We start from the raw sequence: 21,758 nt of genomic DNA, 5'->3' as shown, positions 1-21,758 counted from the left end.
ACTGTTTTGTCTGCAAGAAGCAATGTCACTATTATCCTGCAATATGTCATCTTCCTTATAGCTCAATTCAAATTCAACAGCCTTGAGAAAAAGCAGTTCTTAAAATGAAGTATTCTAATATGGAAATAACTAACACATCTAAAATCCGTTAACTTCAGGTTAAAAAATGTACAATGGAATCACTGATTTATTGCTTATCATTCAGGCAAGGAGTAACCCAGGCCTCAAGAGTGAACCCTTACAGTGTACGTGTTACCAAGGTTTAAACCATTGTTTAAATCCCAGCCTTTGTGGAAAAACTGGGCACTTTTCCAAGCAGCTCCTAAATCCAGATCTATTCACTGATAGCAGCTTTCTTAGAAACGACAACAGAAGGGAATAAATCAGGATCTGGCTCTTGCCTTATGTTCAGTTCTTCCCATCTATAATGAACACCTGATTCCACAAAGCCTGTTTTGGTGTTACTGAAGGGAAGATTGAGCTCTGTGGATAAGCACTGTTCTCGCTGAGCTAGCCGCTCTGTGACAGAAGACCACTGCCAAGCTCGCGTGGTAACAGCTCTTTGCCTTCTGCAGAGTTGTCAGCCCTCACCTGCAATCCAATTCCCACAGTAAACTGTGCCAACACGAGCACAAGCAAGAGCAGCCTGAAGACATTACTAGAGACCAAGACAAAAAGTCCTGGAGTATCCCCGTTAATCTTCTTTACCTAAGGATGAGAAGACTGCAATACACAAGGTACTGGGTACCCGATACCTAAGGTGCAGGAGGCTGGGAAGACCTGGGGGTGCCTTTCCCAAATAGGAAAAGGCACCCTTCCTTAAGAACTCTTGCCCAGAGCATACTGGCCAGCACAGACAAGGGGTCCCGCCACAGGAAAGGTATTAGCCACAGAGAGAGGTAATTTCCAGTCCAAAAGGAAAAGGAAAAAGCTCTCCACCAAAAGCTAGGGAAGGACTGCATGGAGCTGGGAGCAAGGGGGACAGCAGGGCATGCTGCAAAGGAGCTGTAACACAGCTCCCAAACCAGCTGCAGTTTTAGTAGTCAGTTAAATCAGGCTAACTGCCTCAACAAAGCATGCAGCGTGTGGAGTCTGTGATTCAATGATATTTCAAGCATGTTTATCTTAGGAGCCACATATACTGAAGTCTAACAAAAATCAGTATAAAGATGCCATTTGAAATGCAAAGGAAAAGCTTGTTCATACGCTTCCTTTTGAAGAGACACCCAAAACCAGATTTACACCCTTAAAGTACCATGGTCTCTTCCAAACAAGCCCACCACAAGGAACAAGGGATTCCATCAACCTGCTTTGCTTTAACAGCTCTCACTGTCAGTGTATGCACTGATTCCATCAACCTGCTTTGCTTTAACAGCTCTCAGTGTATGCACTATGTGGTGTTTAGGAATGTGAAACAGGAAGTCTTCCCAGTTTCTTTCTCTTCTCGGAGATCAACTTCCATGACAGTGTGAAACACTGCCTCTGAGAAGGGCAGAAACGCAAGTGTCGGTTGTTTGCCTCACTGCAAAAGAACATTTACTCTCACCCGAGAAGGTAAGCACGGGTTGTTTCATGTCTTTGAGTAGGTTCTTCTCAAAGCACTGTTAGTTTCCTGCCTTGTCTCATTAATTTGCCCATGTTTTCAAACTAACGATACATGGAAGCAGCCTCTTACTTGCTGTGCATCTGCAAGACCTCCTTAACGTGTACACCCACCCTGAATTCACTCATGTTTATAGCCTTCACATTCACTGCGTTTTAGGTTTTCACATCAGCCTGTTTACAGCCACCTCTAATTGAAACAACTATTTAGGAATCCTGGAAAGGTGTGGTGTACAGAAATCCCATTAAGAACACTTCCAGTGCAAGGGTTATCTGCCTTGCATTAAGAATACAAGCAGGATCACTTTCTTAGTGTTACGCACCCACATCCCTTCCAAAGCACAAATGAGATACAGACTTTGCCAGAACCTGTGGTGTAACTGACTGCTGCTCAAAATATGCTCCCAATTAGCACAGGAACGTCTGACAGAGTAACTACTATGACGACAAATATGTCTTGTCTTAACTTGGAAGTACATTGCCAAAGAGCAGAAGAGAAGGGTTTTTAAAAGCTGAGCAGGTAGGAAAATGGGGACAGACAAAATAAGTACATTTGGGGTGGCTTCTCTGGCGCCTCATTGTAAGATGTGCCTTTCATTAAGTGCAATGGAACTTAATGGATCATGTGCAATGCAGAAACAGAGGACACTCGAACGCTAAATGCATCCCCTTCTTGGCAGCACTGCACATGTACTTTTAAACAAGAAGAAATTCCTATGAGGACGAACCTGTTCTATTAATCACTGCATACAGCAAGAAGGATGCACAATGTGTGGGATTTATTATAAATGCTTAATCAAATGAAAACTTAATAAAATGGAAAATGTTAAAGAGCTGTTTTGATGGACAAATTAGACATTTAATGTGCACAGAAGTGCACTGGTCAGATCAGCAAGTGTGAAACAGAAAGCGGTCTGAGTATTACTGAAGCCATCACCTTTTGCCACTGCCTTTCCTGCACTACCATAGTCCAGCTTAATCAGTTTCCTGTTTAATAGCCTTTGAGTACACTGAAAAATGTAAGAAATTAAACATTTTTCTCATGATATTACTGAATATATATTATCTGGAATACAAGAATTGCCCCACGGAATCAAACCAGCCATCCACCTAGCCATAGCCAAGCAGTGCCAAGGGATGTTACTTAAGAGAAAAGAAGTAGCTAAGTCTGACCACGGTCTGAAGTCAATTCCCATTTCATTCCCCAGCGTCTCCAAACGTTGGGAATTAGGAAGGCTAGATGGCACACCTCTCCCTGTTCTCCTCAGCACCCACTTATGGACCTATGGTCCACAATTTTTCTAATCCCTTTCTTTTAACCTCATGATATTATCTGTTCCCACAGAATTCCTTTTGTTCTCACGTAGTTTTCCTGGCACCCTTTTATTACTGTGGCACATCTTGTCACCTCAGCTAATATGAATATACAGAGACAAACCTTTGGTCTGTAACAGATGTATTTTAACTTTCTCTAAAAGATGTAGGTGCTCACATTACAGTGAATGCTTTAGCAAACTAAGGAAACATCCTAAAGGTATCTTAAGTAAACTATTCCTCAAAAAGTTGCTTACAAAGTCAGATTGCTTCTCCTTTATAACTGTACTGACACATACATCTAGCACAAAATATCAAATCAATTTTCAATCAGCTTTATTACCACCTACTCTATATCACGTTATGGATCATTATATTGAACGAATCCCTACACAATGTGTACTATGCACTCTGCTGAGCCTATTATCACATAGGAAGATACTTATTTAAAGAGATTCAGGTTAGATCTAAGGCAGAAGCTCTTCCCTGGGAGGGTGCTGAGGCGCTGGCACAGGGTGCCCAGAGAAGCTGTGGCTGCCCCATCCCTGGCAGTGCTCAAGGCCAGGTTGGACACAGGGCCTTGGAGCAAGCTGCTCCAGTGGAAGGGGTCCCTGCCCGTGGCAGGGGTTGGAGCTGGATGAGCTTTAAGGTCCTTTCCAACCCAAACCAGGCTGGGATTCTATAAGGTGATTTACAGTATGGCTACCAACAAACTTACAGGAAACACACACGCATCTTGCACGCAGGTATTGGGAAGGTGTCCAGAGGATGAGGACTCTGCAGTCACGGATACTGCTGAATTCCCCAATATAAAAGAAGCTGTAGGGTTTTAAGAAGCCACCTACCAGTGTGATGTCTCGGGAAGCAGCGGCTGCGCTCATGTGTAAACTAGGTTGCCTGACAGAACTACTGCAGTCCAATGCTCGAGCGAACGTGCCAACCGCACTGCAACAGAGAGACAAGAGACAGTAAATCCACAGAAAGATGTAACCTCTTTTTTCACTGTCAAACATACAAAGGTGTCCTTTTAAAAACAAAAGTGACGTCTTGTTACTCTTAAGATTTCAGATCTTTGCTAACACAGGACGATGTGATAAAGACAGATCACTAAACACTGCACCAAACCCTCCAACCCCAGAAGTAACAACCTCCCTACAAGAACAACAGCACAGAGACAGAAGATACTCGGAGAATCCCAACGTTCCAACTTGCAATGTACCATTTTTTTAGTAATTAAAAAGGCAAAGTTCCCATTCAGTTTGGGGTTTGCAAAAGTGACTACTACGTTCAAAATTACAAAGTCTGTTCAATAAAATAAAGGACACCGTTTAATAAAAACCAGCAGTTAACAGAAGGGGTTTCACCATGTTCCCATGAGGAAATTAGTAACATTTTGATCACTTCAGCAATGCACGTCTACTGCTTCCATTAGCGAGGCAAAGACAGCATATTAAGCTAGTCTAAGGTACCCCCAAATCCTGCTTTTTCCACAGGCTTTAAGTAATAGTGCAACAAACGGACCTCTCAGCCTACTTAATAAAAGCATCCCAGCATTACTGAAATGCACGTGTTTCTCTCCAAAACTCTGCCTTTTTTTCTTTTCAACTCCACTTTTGTGGATGACTTGCACGTGGCAGTTACGTACTTACCGGAGCAAGGAAAAGGAAGAGAGATAGGGAATTACTGTGACCAACACTGTTAATACAGGGCTAGCCTCTGGACTAAGGACTGGAGCCTCCATCAGCAATTACACTTCCCACAGATTGTAAGTGCAGAAATACACCAGTGAGGAATGTCATTGACAGAGATCGACACAATGCCAAGCGTCACGTTACTGTGTACTGTAAAACTGATATTCAACAACAAAATAACGTGCATCAAGAGTTGAACTCATTAAGATGTATTACTGATCATGGCGAGACTGGCAATAACATCTGCTACGGCAACTTCATCCTGACTCTCAAAACATTTAATAGCAAATGCATGTTTCGGTACTCGCTGCCAAAACCTTACAAAACACAGTCAAGATTCAACAGCAGTGATTCACACACTCCAGATATTAACTGCCTCAGTTTCTAAAGGCTGTGGAATAAATAAGTTATATTCAAACACTGTTCCACAACCTTTGCTCCCTCTTTGCAAAGATGGCAAACATGTGCCAAGAACACACGCACACACACATTCTATTTTCTTCCTTTAAGTTTGGCACTACATAAAACAGTATTTGTTCACAAATCAGCCCCAAGAATAAGGTTCCATTGTGAACGCACTTCCTGATAGTCAGTCAGCCCCTTTAACCATGTTGGCATTGAGAAGGGTTGTAGCTAAACGGCCTTTCCTGTGACCCTTCTGTCGCTAATGTTCAACCCAGGGAAGCAGCACGCGGCGTGCCTGTATTTCCCTTCTCCTGCTACCTGCTAGCTCCTGATCTGCCTTTTGCATAATTAGCACCGTATTCTTTTGACCATATTTCTAAACCAAAAGCAGGGTACGATCTGGAAATTCCAGCGAGCGTGTTCTCGCAGGTCCCTCTCTGGCACGACAAACATGAGGCTGATTTCTGGCCCTGAGAGCACGTGGATTACGCTGCCCAGTATGTAAAGGCAAAACGAAGACACACTGTAAAGCTAGGTTTATTCTGAATACGTGACAAAGAAGTAAGAACTGATGCACTGCCTGACACTGCTTCCTGTGCTGTGCTGAGTAGGAGAGGATCATAACCGTCAGAGCCATGCTGCGTTGGAGTGCGGGGTACATGAGGGCAAACCAAATGAGGTTATCACCATAAAATGCAGGCAGCGTGCCATGCCGGGATGGGGGACGTGCCTGTGGCTCTATCTTGAAATCAGCATCACTTCCAGTTCACCTCCTTTTGGCTGTTAAACAGTAATTAGTGTCAGAACAGCGGTGCCAGGCAGCAGGACGAGCGACAGCGGGCATAACCCAAAACAAAGGAAGCTTCACATGAACACGAGGAAGAGCTCCTTTACTGTGAGGCTGGCAGAGCGTTGGAACAGGGTGACCAGACTGGTTCTGGAGCCTCCTTCCCTGGAGATACTCAAGAACCACCTGGGACACGTTCCTGTGTACCCTGCTCTAGGTAACCCTGCTTGAGCAGGGAGGCTGGACCACATGAGGCAGGGTGGTTCCTTCAACCTGTACCGTACTGTGAGTCAGGGATACACAGTGCTCTCTGTAACCTAGCCATGCAATCCGAATCCAAACTCCATAGTGATTTTAGAAATCACTAAAATCCTTAATTTTTGGTGGCTTTTTTTCCATTTGAAATACAAATATGAGGAAAATACTGATACAAAGGTCAAACATTTCCTCTGTCATTTTTCCTTGCATGATTTTTCTTATAATGCCACCAAAGAATTAGTTAAAAAAGATGTTAAAGGGGAAAAAAACCACTAACCAATGCCTGCTTTGAGAAGAAACACTCTCATCTACTCCTTCCCTCTTTTAAACAGGACTTTGAGTTCAACAGGAACCAACAATCCCCATGCCTGCCACAATGAGCCAAAGCCAGAAGGCACACAGTGAATTACAGAGGCGGCAGAGAGATGACACAATAAACAAGTGCTGTTATCAGCAGAGAGCTCACTCTTTGCACAGGCAGCATCAACAAGCAGGTAGCGGAGCTTTAAGGGTTAGACCAAATGATGCAGCGCGATCTTAATTAAGTTTTCCTCAGTTTAATTATCTTAAAGACCAGAACCAAGATCGGTCTCTCCAGGACTGGTAACAGATTGCAGCTGACAACCATACAAACATAAAGCAAATTGAGAGACTGCAGTGCCAGGCTCAGAGACCACCGAATAAACCCACAAATTCAGCAAAACTCCACAATACCCACGTCCAAAAACACCTGACAGTCTCGTGGCTGGGCATCCTGCACTAGGGCAAAACTTCAGGGTAGGTGCTGAACACACAAAACACTGCCCTCAATGCTCTCAACTTCTTACAGCTCAAGCCTGGACGTTAAAGGACATGGTTGTTCCAATTTCTGCCTTGGATCAGTATTAGTCAATCAAGTTGTGAACCAGTAAACAAGAGACTGTCATAAGCATCTCTAAAGATTTAACTGCTGATCAGGAACTACTTTTGGAAAGGGCTGTTCTTTACCAAAGAAACTCCAGCACCACTGCAATTATACACCAGGAGAAAAACAGCCACTGGCTTTCACCAGCAGCCTGGCATCAAATCAGATCCAGCAAGCTCTGGATCCAGCCAAGTAGCTCTATTTCCCTCTTGTATTCCCAAAAATCCACCCAAGTTCCTTTTTAATCTGGATGCTCATCTGAAAACTGTTCACTTTTATATGTTGCTTCTCTGCTTCAGTGATAGAGGATGAGCAACGGGGGCACTCTGGATGAATCTGTTTCAAGTGAACCACCTCTGTGCGTCCATGAATCTTCCTCACACATCTGCAAGCTAATGAAGGAGACCTGTGCCCCACCTCGGAGTTATTGCTGCTGAGGAAAAGAATTAAGTGGATCTTTGGGGGTTTCCTACACATTAGGAAAGCTTTCTGTTTTCCATATCATTTTGGCAACGTTCCCTTTCACTGCAAGCTGGAAACGGTCCTAAAAAGTCATGTCTTACACTGCTGTAAGTAACAGCATTTTACAGCCAGTTAATATCTGATTGCTCCTTAACAGTCTCGTGATGCTTAAAAATACTCCTTCAGTGGAGACCCGTATCCCCAACACAATACTGACACTGAAAAAATCCTCCTGAGATTTTTACTACTGGAGAATGCAAAATCTGACATAAAGAACGCATTTAAAGTAAGATGCTGTTCCAGGAGACAGCTTTTCCTTGCACTTCTAAGCAGCTGTCTGTACAGTGCCACGCTTCATTGTCATCACTTCAGGTCTTGACGGCACAAAAGGAGATGACATGATACACGAGAAGTCAGCTGCCACTGCTCTTTCTCTGAAAGATTCTCAAAGCTTGGGGTAGGGGCTGACGTTCCATATAACATCCCCTATGCACCACAGCTGGAACTTACGTTAAGTCTTTGTTATTCATCAGAAAGAGAGCCTGATACATACAGGCAGCTGCATTCACGGGGTAGGATTTAAGCAATCATCTGCACATCATCCTGCAATTTCACTCTCACGGAGATGTACAGGTCCCAGAAAGCAGGTCCATGAAAACGGTACTGAAGAATATTTTCCTTTACAATGCAATAAATCAAAATTCGTTAAAAAACAACAAAAAAATCCTGACAGAAATTCAGCTCCAAGTCTGAATTAGTTGTTTTCAAAAGAACTCGGTCAAGAAGCAGCAGAGTAACACGAAATGCAGGAAGGAAGAAACATGCATTAGCCAAGCATGATGGAGAGGCAGAAACGTAGTATTTTTGATACTCCTAGTAAGCATTATGTGAACGTATTTTTCCTTTTATTGCCAAACTATCTGCCTGCCATTAGGTGCTGTAATTCACACTGCCAGCAAAGGTCTGGTTTTGCTAGTGCACCACTGGCATCAAGTTTTTCACCTTCTTTACCACGTAATTTTATGTTACAATTCCACCATTAAGTTTTATTACCTCTTTAATGAACTCCGATTTCTCTTAACTTCTCACCACCTAAAGAGAATCCAGAAAGAACTAATGCTGAAGCTTTCAAACCGGTCACTTCCAGGTATTTGTTTTCACTGATGAGCTCTGGGATTCTTGTCTACTGCCACCGACTACACCGAATGATCTTGCAATAACAGAACATTACTATCTGAGCACACTTTTACATGTTTATACATAACCTCAGTTGATGAGTGCATTCTTTTCCTTAATACGATGACAGACACACTGCCAGCTGAAGCTGCACTGGGTTCCCTCCCTCACTGCAGGATAAATTGTTGTAACAAATACACCTCCAGATATACCGAAATACCACGAGCGCTTGGAACTAAATCAACAGTGACCAACAGAAGATTAATACAACCGCTGTCCCAGAGAAAATGGCAAAGTGGGAACAACTCAGGAAGGATCAAGCTCTAATGATTCACATGAAGAGAGTGCACGATTAACATTTAGTTTTCCATTCTTCTGTGATTTTACACCAAAAAAATAAGCAGGCATTGCAATGAAGATAAATGTGTTTTGCTAACCAGAGGTATGCTGTGCCATTTGACTTGCAAAGAAATCAAAGAACAGCATTTTAAGGCAAAGATGAAGTGCTTTAAGGCTACTTAATTAGTCTTCAAAACTCTGTTTCAGCTGGAAAATGGCTGGGACCACAAATACCCAGAAAATAGCTTGATTTAGAGATATATTCTTCCAGAAGATTATGTTGGTAATGTAGCTAGATGAAGCAGAATAAAAGAACTAAGCTGTTAACTGTTCCACTGCATCATAAAGCACATAAACAGAACTAGAATGCACCAAAAACATATTATGTAATGAATTCCAGACCGAATTAGCAGATAGATAGAAAACAGGAAAAAACAGGCTAGGTCTGTGGCTCCCAGCATCTGTCCAGACTGGAGCTCACACCTCCCACCACATTTGACTCCGACAAACGAAAGACAGGACTATCAGACACACAACAGAGAAGTTTCTATTTCCCAATACTATGCGATCTGGAACAGAGTTAGAAAGAGAACCTGAGATCTCACAAGGAAATGGAGTACTCCTTGTATATTAGGAATGCTAAGAGACTGCTGACTGGAGAAAACAGGCTTCACCTGGATCAGTGTTTTAGTTCAAGGTAGGAATGGGTTTTCAAAGGGGCTGCACCCAGCATCTTTACCTACTGCACTTTAACCAACATCAAAGATGTCTTGTGGCACACAGACTGGATTTCTGTGAAGTTAAACGTACCCATAGTATTTAGTCCACAGGAGCAGGCTGGAATTAGCCCAGAAATAAAACTGCTCAAAATGTGCATAGTGTGGATGCCAGGTCCTCAGCACCAAACACTGCAATCCCTCAAATCCACTCTACTACACTGTACTGTTTGCCAATGTGGACCGTCCTAAACTGCTCTTGCAGCTTCTCAGAGTCCCGTTCCTTAAAGCTGGTAGACACAAAAACTGACGACTCCACGTTTGATGAATACATTTGAATGGAGTAGAAAACGGTGTCAGAATTCTCACTGCCAGAGCATAAATGACACTGCACTACCAAAAACCAACTCAAAACCAGTTAGATGCCTCAAGCTCCTCCGAACAGATGCAGATGCTTTTTGCCAGTTCAAGCAAGAGCCCTTGCCCAAATTATGCTTAAGTAGCAATAAGGTACTTTCAAGATTTGTAGGCAAGCAAGACTACTTAGGGAGCTCAAAGTTACGGATCCTTCCATTCAAGTACTCATATGCATTCTTCCAATCTCCACTTTCTGGACAGGATCAGCAAATTCTACCTTTATATCCAGCATACTAGGGGCTTGGTGACAGACCCACACTGAACAAGCACACAAGGCTTTTTATTCCTGAGGCAGTAAACCTTGCAAGACTTGGGAAAGCCACATGCCTGAGAGCAAATTTGTGGTGCCACCCAAATGCTGGGCAACCTGAACGCTGCCAGGGATGGGGCAGCCACAGCTCCTCTGGGCACCCTGTGCCAGCGCCTCAGCACCCTCACAGGGAAGAGCTTCTGCCTTAGATCTAACCTGAACTCCCCCTGTTTCAGTCTGAACCCATCACCCCTTGTCCTGTCGCTGCAGTCCCTGATGAAGAGTCCCTCCCCAGCATCCCTGTAGCCCCCTTCAGACCCTGGAAGCTGCCCCGAGGTCTCCACGCAGCTTCTCTTCTCCAGGCTGGACAGCCCCAATGTTCTCAGCCTGTCTCCATACAAGAGGTGCTGCAGCCCCTGAGCATCCTCGTGGCCTCCTCTGGACTGGCTCCAACAACTCCATGTCCTTCTTGTGCTGGAGAACCAGAACTGCACACAGTGCTGCAAGTGGGGTCTCACCAGAGCAGAGCAGGTGAAAGACATGCAGCACGTTAAAAAGGACCACATGAAAACGCTTCCAGAAAGTCAAACACAGCTACGTACACACAGCTCCCCAGAACGACGGCCAGGAAAGCAGTTAGGAAAAGGCTCTTATTACCAGAATTTCAGGTTTGCAAAACTAAAGGCAACCAGAGAAACGTCATTCCCCGGAAACCCAGCAGGCACAGCCAGTGCCCGGTGAACTGCAGTTAGGCCACAGCACTTCTGAGTCTGTAAGCAGTTTACCAGACCATAATACCAACTCTGCTGTTACCCAAGAAGCTTTTAATGGTCCAGTATAATGAAAGCTTGTACCTGCAAGCACACAACTGAATTTAAAGCTGCCACAATCATTAAAGGAGAATGGCTCCTCCAAAAATTGGTCAAAATTGGTCTCAGAAGCACTTAATGCAACAGCAAGCTGATCTTGCAGCCTGGGAATAGAAATGTATAGGAGCCTGGGAACAGCTTCTGTCAGTTCAAAAGCAGCTTCCAAAGGCAAAGGGAACTTTGTGGATGTACATCGATGAAGTGGTACCCTAGTAACATCTGATTACAGACAGTCATCAGCGACTGCCTGCCAAAACGTCTTGGACAGCTGTGATTTACCAGTTATGACCAAGAGCCAATCCTGTCGTAACAGAAACCTTTACAGAGAGGAATACATCCTTGGTCAGGGCATGGCACAGGATGTCTTAAGGAAGGTGAAGAAGAGAGGAGAATGTTTTTCCTCTAGAATCTCACTTCTTCCCTTTCACTTCCCTGTAGCAGCCTGGGAACACTGTCAGCTTCACAGGACACTGTTTCAGCCTCTGAAGAGGCTGCGAAACGGGGAGCGAAGGGATGCGAAGGCAATGCATGAACTCTTACAAAATGCACGTAACCTTCACGTGGGTGGGTTTTTTAGGTCACCCCACAATGGCTTGCCCACACATGTCCGGGTATTCTATTACTGGTGATAGAAGCAGTTCTGTTTTCTGGGTTCTGCTCTACAAGAGCACTTCTCAGGCATTGTGATCCTCTGAAAAGATGCATTTTAACACCTACACCCGTCTGGCTTGCTTGGAAATTTAACAGGGGCAGGCAATTCTCACTGCTGTTTAGAAAGGATACCGCACTGCAAAGTCAAGGAGAGAGAAAAAACCCAGGTGGGTCAGTATCTGAACTGTAAGAAAATAAATCAGCAACCCATTTCCCCAAACATGAGCTGTAAACCACGAAGCAACATCTCCATTTCCTTTCCTGAAATGCTTTGTTCAAAAGGGAGAAAGAATAAAGAACAAAAGCTGGAAACAATGTGAAAGGATTATCTGCCTGAGAAGATCTGAGACTACGCTGTGCAGCCAGGTTATAGAAAACACACGAGATAGAGGGATTGAGGGTAAGATCCCTGCGTTAGCTGGCAGTAACAGTTCTGTGCCATCACTGCAACAGCACCTTCGTACTATATTACAGTTACAGGTCAGGCAAAACATGCTGTATGCTATGAGTGTAGCGCTGTCCTTCAGTTAAGAAGCCTAAAGACCTTTGAGAGTCTTCTTTTTAAATATAGAGAAATAATTCAGGTGCTGATGAATTCCAAAGGCTTTGATGCTCCTCTCGTTTAATTTATAAATTAAATTTCAGTTACAAAATGGAACTGACCACGTTTTTTCCACTAACAAAATACATCCCAGCTTTTACTTCAACATCCACCCAAAATAGCTGCACTGCACATTACTCAGCTTCAATGCAAACCGGGCAAGTTCTGCATCCGTTTCATCTGTTAACGTTTTCGTGATTTCTACTCCTCACTTCCATTTTACACTGCAAAATCCCAAGTGTTATAATCCAAGACAGAAACCATTCAGCACTGAAATCCCATTTCGTTTAGACTGAGGGGAAAACAGAGGGATGTCTCCATTTCAAACAGCAAACGCTACTATAACCTGAAATACAGGGAACGTAGCGTTATTCCAAAACTCTTTTCCTCTCTGCTGTTTTGGTAGCTTCCATAAATACGCAGAAGGTTATGGTCTGGTTTTCTTTTTTAGCTAACAGTGGGAAAGAGAAGGGCTCACAAAACGGCAAACAAGTTGAGTAATGCGATATAGGGGAATAAAGAGTCAGTAGGAAAAGGAAAAGGAATTTGGTTTTATGAGAGGATTTTAATCTTACCGTGCTACAACTAAAAACTGGTCAATCTGACGGTCAGTAAGGGGGCTATCTGGATCCCATACTTTTACTTCCAGCTTTGCCTGTTCTCTGTCATCTAATTCTCCTGTCAAAAGGTAGATGGGACAAAACACTTATTACTCACAATGTTTTCCTCGGTGTATTTCTAGTACTACGTTTAAAAGAGACATTGTACATTTTTAAACATACACACAGTACTTAACAATCAGCAGTTATCCATTTAAATTTCATAAGGCAGCATCAGTAAAATAAATATCTTCCCTTAACATCAGCATTTCAGTTTAAGGAGGCACAGTACCAAAGAACTTTAATAACATGTGATTATAAACGTGAAACCATAACCTGAGTAACCAGCGGTTTCTTTAAATGGCTTCTCAACTATACAAAAGTTACCGTTTCACTTAAGCCACATTAAAATTAATGTTACACTTAGCCAGCTTCAGCAATTAAATTATATCCCATTTGTATTCTATGCCCCAAACCAAAAAGCATTATGAAAAAATGCTGTCTACCACAGTGAATTACTGTTTCACCTCTTGCTCTCAGCCACTACGTTATTTGTATTGTTAACACAAGTCATACTATTAAAATTGCGGTGTACATTAACTAGCTATATCTTCTTATAAGACAACCTGTAAGGCCACAGCACAGGAAGGTTACTATACACTGCATCATCATTTCCCAACTCCAGTTGTGAAGCGTGAGACTGCTGCAATGATCCATGTTCCTAGGGAAGCCTAAATCTTGCCTTGACCACTTGACTACTGCACCAGTAACTTACACTGCAAAATGAGAAACACCACAGAGAACGATGAAGTACATTCTACTATATTCCACCACATATTCTACTAGTATGGGAAAATTCACCCGTGGGATGTGGCCAACACATCTGTGGCCACAACAGACGACAAGAGCGAAGTTAAGATCATTGTCTTTCCTCGGTGTTTTATCACCCCAGTGTGTTCTTCCTTCAGCGAGCATGTGAAAGCCTAGCTGGCTGCCAGTACTTGTCTTTGACTCATATGAGCGACTACAAGCATAAAAACCTGTTCTCAAATACAGCCATTCCACTTCCTTTGAAAACCTAGGCGTGTGTCGTCTCCCTCTGAGCACACGGATCGCTTTTGTCTGTGCTACTGCTGATGACTTCACGAAAACAGTCACTCTGAACACACAGCATCATCGAGACATGAAATAACCTGCATACTCAAGAGCCTGGAAGCAGACTGCAAGCCAGGCACGCCTCTTCTGAAACCAGCTCACATAGATGGCGAGTTTCTCTAGCACGTTCACTCTGGAAGGAAATGAAAACGCGGTATGTATATTTATCCCTATCAACCACACAAGTTAGAAGTGCACCGTGCTGCCTGGCTAATGCTTCAGGAACAAACTTCACAGTCACATTCTAAGAAAAAGACAGTAAATTGCTTTCTTCTGATACACAGGCGATCAAGAATTGCCTGCCTAATGGGACTTCTGCTTAAGCGAATTCAAACCCGGTACTGGAGACAAACTGTTAACTTCTGGCAAGCTTGGGTAGGATTTTAGCTCTATAAACTTATTCGATGGACTACAGACCTGTCAATACATTCATTTTTTCCATCTGTGACAGACGCATTGTGGGGGATGTTCCACATTTTATAAATAATCTCCGAGCGCTTCAATTCAATCTGTTAATATATAAGTTTTTTAACGTCTTTAACGCTAGTTAACCATTTCAGGACATCACACCCTGGAGATCCTATCGAAACTCGGGCAGGGTGTACTTCCCACAAAGAGGAAACCTCACACTAGCACAGCACAAGCAGTCAAACCGAACGTGTCGCTCTCCTCAAGCAGGTTTGCAAAGAGGTGACCCAAACTGCAGTGCTCCGCATCTTCCTTCAGCTGGAAGCGATTCACCAACTGCTACTGCAAGATGTTATAACTGGTGATGAAGGTAAACGTGAAATATGGCCAAACGGTGTTTTGTACTGGCAGTAGGCATCAACAGCACGTGAGCAACGGAGTATCGCTACCAAAAGAATCCAAACACATATAATGCAGTATTTGCAATATTAAATATTACTGCAACAATGGTAGACAGAAGCTTTCAGAAAATACGTGGTTGCTGCCAAACTGCCCTAAAAAATGGCTTCATTCCCCATTTTCTACTTAAATGGCAGGATAGTCTCACTGAACCAGGACAAAAGTAGCCTAACAGAGACCGGATCATGGAGGCAGTCAAGTGGGGCTACAGAAACCCCTTAAGAAGGTATGTCAGGAGTAAAGATTTTGTTTAACTTCCTTTTACCGTGTTGACAGAATGGGTACAGGAAGGTCACACCAGCAGGTCTTCTTTCCAGAAGTCTTCTTTCAAACAAGAAACTATAAACCTCCTCTTTGTTCCTTGGGCTGTGCGCCCTTAGTCTATCATACCTAACTTACACTGCAAGTTGCCACAGTATTAATTCCTTATATTGCAAACTCAAGGACACAAACAGAATGGGGGAGTGTCCTGGTTTAAACCCAGCCAGACGGCTTGTTCACTCACTTCCCCCCCTTCTTGCCCTCCCCCTGCTCCCGGAGGGACAGAGAGGAGAATCGCAAAGAATGCAACTCCCACGGGTTGAGATAAGAACAGTTTAGTAACTAAGGTATAACACAAATCACTACTGCTACCACCAGTGATAATAATGATAAAGGAAATAACAAGGGAAGAGAATACAACATCTCACCACCAGCCGACCGATAACTCGCCCCCCCAGCCTGACCAAGCTCTGACCGATGCCTCCTCCAACCCTGCAGTCTCCCAGCCCTTCTGGGTAACTCCCAGTTACATCCTGGGCATGACAATGCTGTGGTATGGAATACCTCTTTGGTCATTCTGGGTCAGGTGTCCTGTCTCCGCTTCCTCCCGCCTTCCCCTCCTCCCTGGCAGAGCATGAGGCTCACAAAGTCCTTGGCCAAACCAAAACATCCTTGTTATCGGCTCTGTTCCCAAGCCGAAAGACAAAACACTGCACTGCACCAGCTACCAAGGAGGAGAAAAATGACTGCTACTGCTGAACCCAGGACATTATCCACCCCTTACTTCATACCATTCACGTCATGCTCAGACCCCACATTTTCAATATACCCTCACTCTTAGTGCATGGACCAGTCTCTATAAAGCTGCTGAGTCCATCTGGTCCATGATCCCAGGCTCCATCTCTTGTAACAGTCTTCCAGAGCAGGAGAGACTGTGTGCAGTGTTCACACTTGTGAATAACCTGGGCAATAGTGTCCATTGCTAAGTCCACCCCTTGATCATGAGTCCATCTCTGTGTTGCATCTCTGCTCTGATGGCCTGAAGTGCCATGGGCCCACCAGGCTCAACATAATTCACTGTCCCCTTCAGCAGTTTCTGCAGCTTATTGCTGGGGACTCCACACAGCTGCCTTCCATCTCCGATGCTTCCAAAGCACTGGAGGGGCCCAGTGGACTAGATACTTGCCCATACTGTCCCCCACACCCTGCCACTCATGACTGTCCAGCCTTGGGGAAAACCTCTTGGGTCCCCCTATATCGTCATCTAACCCCAGGCAAGACCCAAACCTGACTCTGCTTAACTTTTGAGATCAGACAAAATGGTGGTGGGTAGAACACAGCCTGTGTGTGTGCCAACATGCTGATCCCCATCACAATCAGCAGGCAGGTCCCAAGGATACCCAAAACCTTCAGAACTCTCACACGATGCTGCTGTACTTGTCACTGGGGCTGGTGTAGCTGCTGTGCTTGCCGGCTCTCCCACCGCCAGCTTCTCTTTTCCGGAGTCCAGCTCTTCCTCCTCTGCCTTGCTGGGAAATGCGTGGTCTCCTGCATCCTCCTGGGGCTCGGCGGGCGGCTGCCGGGGGATGCTCTCGGCCGTCGCGGGGCTGGGCTCGGCTCCTCCGCGGGGCTGGGCTCCTCCGCCGCCTTCTCCCGCTGCTCTGCAGCCGCTTCCTTCCGCTCCCCGACCTCCTGCCCCGGCAGCCGTCCCTTTGCAGCCTCCGGCCCCGCTCCCGCCGCCGCTTGCTCCCCGGGGCCGCTCTTCCGGGTCGCTCCCGCAGCCGCCGGCTCCCGGGGCCGCTCCCCCTCGGCTCCCCGCAGCCTCACGAAGATGGAGAGTAGGGCGAGGGCCAGGACGGTGAAGAGCAGCCGGACGGCCAGGTACAAGTCCACGGCCACGTCCGGCCCGCCCTGCTGCTGGAGCCCGCCCGTATTACAAGTCATTGCCATAAAGCACAGTGAGACAAGAACCTTAGCCCAGGCCCCACACTTGATAAACACTATCACAGCAAATACCGGCTCTAAGTAATGTACTGCATTCTGAAGCTGTGAGATCAACAAGAACAACTCTGAGAGCCAATAAATCAGCTTTGTGACGAATGACCATTAATCCGGTCAGATCTGTCGTTATCTCAACCCCTCGAGCCCCACGTGGGGCGCCAAAAGGAACTGTCGTGGTTTAAACCCAGCCAGACGGCTTGTTCACTCACTTCCCCCCCTTCTTGCCCTGCCCCTGCTCCCGGAGGGACGGAGAGGAGAATCGCAAAGAATGCAACTCCCCCGGGTTGAGATAAGAGCAGTTTAGTAACTAAGGTATAACACAGATCACTGCTGCTACCACCAATGATAATAATGATAAAGGAAATAACAAGGGAAGAGAATACATCACCTCACCACCAGCCGACCGATAACTCGCCCCCCCCCCAGCCCGACCAAGCTCTGACCGATACCTCCTCCAACCCTGCAGTCCCCCAGCCCTTCCAGCTAACTCCCAGTTGCATCCTGGGCATGACAATGCTGTGGTATGGAATACCTCTTTGGTCAGTTTGGGTCAGGTGTCCTGTCTCTGCTTCCTCCCGGCTTCCCTCCACCCTGGCAGAGCATGAGGCTCACAAAGCCCTTGGCCAAACCAAAACATCCTTGTCATGAGCTCTGTTTCCGAGCTGAAACTCAAAACACTGCACTGCACCAGCTACCAAGGAGGAGGAAAATGACTGCTCCTGCTGAACCCAGGGCAGGGAGTTTAACTTCTAACGCTTTCAGTGCTGCATCAGAGAATTTGTTTTACAAGCATTACCTTTCCCCACCACCACACCAGTTCCAGCTCCCAAGAAGTGCTAAGCTACCTTCTTGAATGGCTGGTATGACACACTAGTGTATCCAATTGATTTTGAGCACTGCTTATGGTATTATTACAGCCAGTCTGACCCTGAAGATTCACTTTACTGGAAAACACAAGTAAAAGGCCAGAAATGCACCCGATTTTCTCCTCATCAATCATTCAATGCCACACTTCACGTGGTTGTCCTCTAATAAAAAACACCCCAAAAAAACCCAAACCAAGCAAACAAAGCACACAAAAGATAGAAACCCCCCAAAAATTCAGTTCTGCATTTCAGCTGGTCTTTTTAAAGACCAGAGGAAAGTATGATACATCCCCCCCATCCTGCCCCCCCAACAAGAACAGTTCTACAGAAATAAACCAAATGCTACTTTTAACCAAATGCAATTAAGACGATCTGCAAGAAATTAAAGACGCACTTAGTCAGACTTCACTTCCTGTAGATAAATACCCCTAAGGTAATTAATTCAGCATGATTCTATGTTCTTCTTGCAACGCAGATTGATTCTTCTTCTTAATATAGTGCATAAAACTATAAGGTGGCCTTCAGTGCAAAGGCAATGGTAAGTGTTCAACTAAAAGAGAAGAACCTGCAACACGAAGCAGGAACATTGCTTGGAGTGCAGCTATTTTAATTTCACAGGTAGGGAACGATGCTGCAATGTTGGATCCTTCTAGGAAACTGAAATATTAAATCTACAAGTTGGATTCCTTAAAAAAAACTGTTTTCAAGGAAACAACTCCACTTTTAATGACAGACAGGTGATGCGGTACCCGACTGAAAAACAGCCATTGCTCAGGGCCAAAGTCTTACCCATAATTTCTGCTCAATTTGCCACGTTTTTCCCAGTGCCTTTTGATTCTCCTTTCCCAGAAGTACCTCAGCAGTCACTTCAACCCAAATATACAAGCTGAACATCTGCAGTGCTTATCTTTCTGAGTGAATCCCATCTTTCCTCATATGCAAAACAGAGGTACTGGCTGCTAAACCCTTCATCGCATGGGACAGACACTCTGTAGCTGTGATTTTTTGGTCACAGTAAGAAAGCAGGCATATCCACGGACAGCAGTTGGACATGAGACCAATAGGTTGTACAGCAGAGCTCCTCCTACTATGGAAGCTCCTTCAGGGCTCGGTACAACCTCTTGAAATCAGGCACAGGAGCATGAAGGCATTTGTAGATGTTTATATACCTGTAATGCTTAGCAGGTATCTAAGAAGTAAATTCGGCGTCTTCATCCCTGAGTTTCAGTTTCATACCTGTGAAACGGGAATATCTCTTGGCTGCACTGCAAGGATGTCTAACAGAGGTACTTGTCAGCTCTTACCCTCCCTTAGGGCAGGTGCAACAAAACTGTTGCTGACATATGGGATCAGATTTAGCAGATACAGCATTTAGATGACTTCTGCCAGAACTCTTTGCCGGTATGCTAACTGCAGCTGCTCCTAGATGTGTTTTAGAGCATCATTTCATGTGTTGAGATTGAAAAAAACAGGCAACTCATCACTGAAACGGAGGCTTCAATTCATGAACCACCTTCCCATGCTGCTATTAAGACTGTCTGTCTGCAAGCTTCTCCTCTAACTCAGAGGAGGAAAACAGCATCACGCTGGATTTTCTCCTACCGTCCAGGTATAAACAAAGTTCCGGGTATTAAGCCTGTCTACAGTAAAATCGGAGCTTTCTCCTTCAATGAAGAGTTCATTAGCTCCCCTCCAAGGCAGCCAGCATAATCCTACTGCAGAAAATGAATTATGCACTCATGCACAGAAGTTAATTACCACCCAGCTTCTCGCAAACAACCGAACAGGGAGGAACATACAGCTGAACAGAGAAAGCAGGTTATAAAACATCAAAGGAACTGCCATAGGGAGACTACACTTAACGGGAGGTATAGGAGGAAAGACATCTTTCGGGTGGATGGACAAACCATCTACTGACACTTAATGAGTTCAGCTCTGTGTAAGTGGAATTCACGGTAAACAGCGCGCTGACTGCTGGTCTCAGCTAACAGAAACTGCACTCCTCCTCGCTATAAAAGCTCTGCAGACACAGAATTCTCAGTACTCACTTTTAATCTTACTCGTTATCATTTGCGATTCCCCCCAGCACTGATAATCACAAATCAGCCAGGAAGCGGCTCTAAAGCTTACACTTAACTCTGCCAAAAATAAAACTGAGTTATGTGCAAATAACGTGTCTGATCAAAGCAACACAAGAAAGCTGAGATTATTTTAGAAGGGTAGGCGAGAGGAAAGTTATCCGTTTGCCTTTCAGCCGCAGAGCATCCCCCCCTTTAGCCTGCCTGACAGATACACATCCAAGATTTCATTAGCCATTCACATAATGAGTTGCCTGTTTACACGCATCTTATGGTACAGCTCAATTTGGGAACGTAATGCTTGTCTGAAGACCAGAAATGAAAACCAAGCTGTATAAAGACTACTTGTACAGGGACTATAAATTAAAGATACCAGGCGATACAAGCCCATTATTTGTCTGCAGTAATTCAAACTGCTACTGAGCACATTCCCATCACCTCCTACCCTCTAGAGCTCAGGTCTGTGAAAAAAATGCAGTCATCCTTCACTTGACAAATCCTTTGGGAATTAAGATCACCTCCAACTCCAAGGAGCTTGGTGCTCAGCCTTACAGTACCTATAAATCAATCACCGACGACACAAAGACAAGACTTCACAAAGCACTCAAAAGAGCTTTAATTCATCAGGTTCTAAACTCCTAGGAATAAACAGAAAGAATTACAGCTGGGCTCAGAATAAACTAAACTGCACCCATGCAGTAATGACCAGCTCCTCCCTAAATGCTGCATCAAGAAGACCTGGCTTATGTGAATGCCCAGTGCTGGAAGAAAGAAACAAATTAGGCCGCCTCTTCCCCAAAACCCTGTAGAACAGTATGCAAAAAGGGACCTCCACAGGTCAGATAACAAGGAAACATAATGTCCTACAATCACAGTATTCCTCACTTTATAGCCCTTTCATTAAATCACATTTAGGTAGAATCTCCATTGTCACAAAAATTAACTAATAAAAAGTCAGCCCTTTCAGTTTAGCTTTTTATGGCAAATCTAAAGGCAACGACCTAAATTACCATACTGCATAAAACTACAAGGTCACCTTCACTTCAAAGGCAATTGTAGCTATTCAACTAATGAAAAGATACCTGAAATTCCCCTTTATTCTGGAATTAGCTTCTTGTTCTCCTTTGGCATCTGTGAATAAACCCAAACAGCGTGACCTGCACCAAGATTCCCCACCCCACACTCCCATTTGAGATGATGTTCTGGGTGGCAGACACTGTGCAGTGGTCTAGCACCTATTCCAATCTGAACACAGAACGATTACAACAGCTTTCCTGAACGCCTGAAATACCACCACAGGCAGTAATACAGTTCTTCGGGAAGCAGGATTCCGTGTATAAATAGTGACAGTACCATACTCCATGTGAATATTAACTGTATTTAAAATACTTAGACCACAATGCATAGACGCAGGAGTCTATAAAAAACCCAACCACCCACTAGATCAAAATGAAATCTCGGGGTCCTGCAATGTTTGTATTTAAATAAG

General features: G+C 44.6%; 1 protein-coding gene across 6 annotated transcripts in view; it reads right to left on the bottom strand.

The window, feature by feature from the left end:
* Positions 1–21,758, bottom strand: part of MTA3 (metastasis associated 1 family member 3) — a 122,868-nt gene that overhangs the window by 61,456 nt on the left and 39,654 nt on the right. For all 6 annotated transcript variants that reach the window (XM_062620928.1, XM_062620929.1, XM_062620931.1 and 3 more), the window contains exons 7-8: positions 13,018–13,120; positions 3,762–3,861 (exon numbers count right to left, since the gene is read on the bottom strand). In XM_062620928.1, coding sequence (XP_062476912.1) covers positions 3,762–3,861; positions 13,018–13,120 — 203 coding nt within the window. The remainder of the gene's footprint in view (positions 1–3,761; positions 3,862–13,017; positions 13,121–21,758) is intronic.

This window comes from Pezoporus occidentalis, unplaced genomic scaffold, assembly GCF_034315485.1.
Source record: "Pezoporus occidentalis ecotype Australia unplaced genomic scaffold, CSIRO_AGI_Poc_V1 ctg225, whole genome shotgun sequence".
Lineage (NCBI taxonomy): Eukaryota > Metazoa > Chordata > Aves > Psittaciformes > Psittacidae > Pezoporus > Pezoporus occidentalis.
Note: the sequence above shows the minus strand (reverse complement) of the source record. Positions and strands in the feature narration are given on the sequence as shown.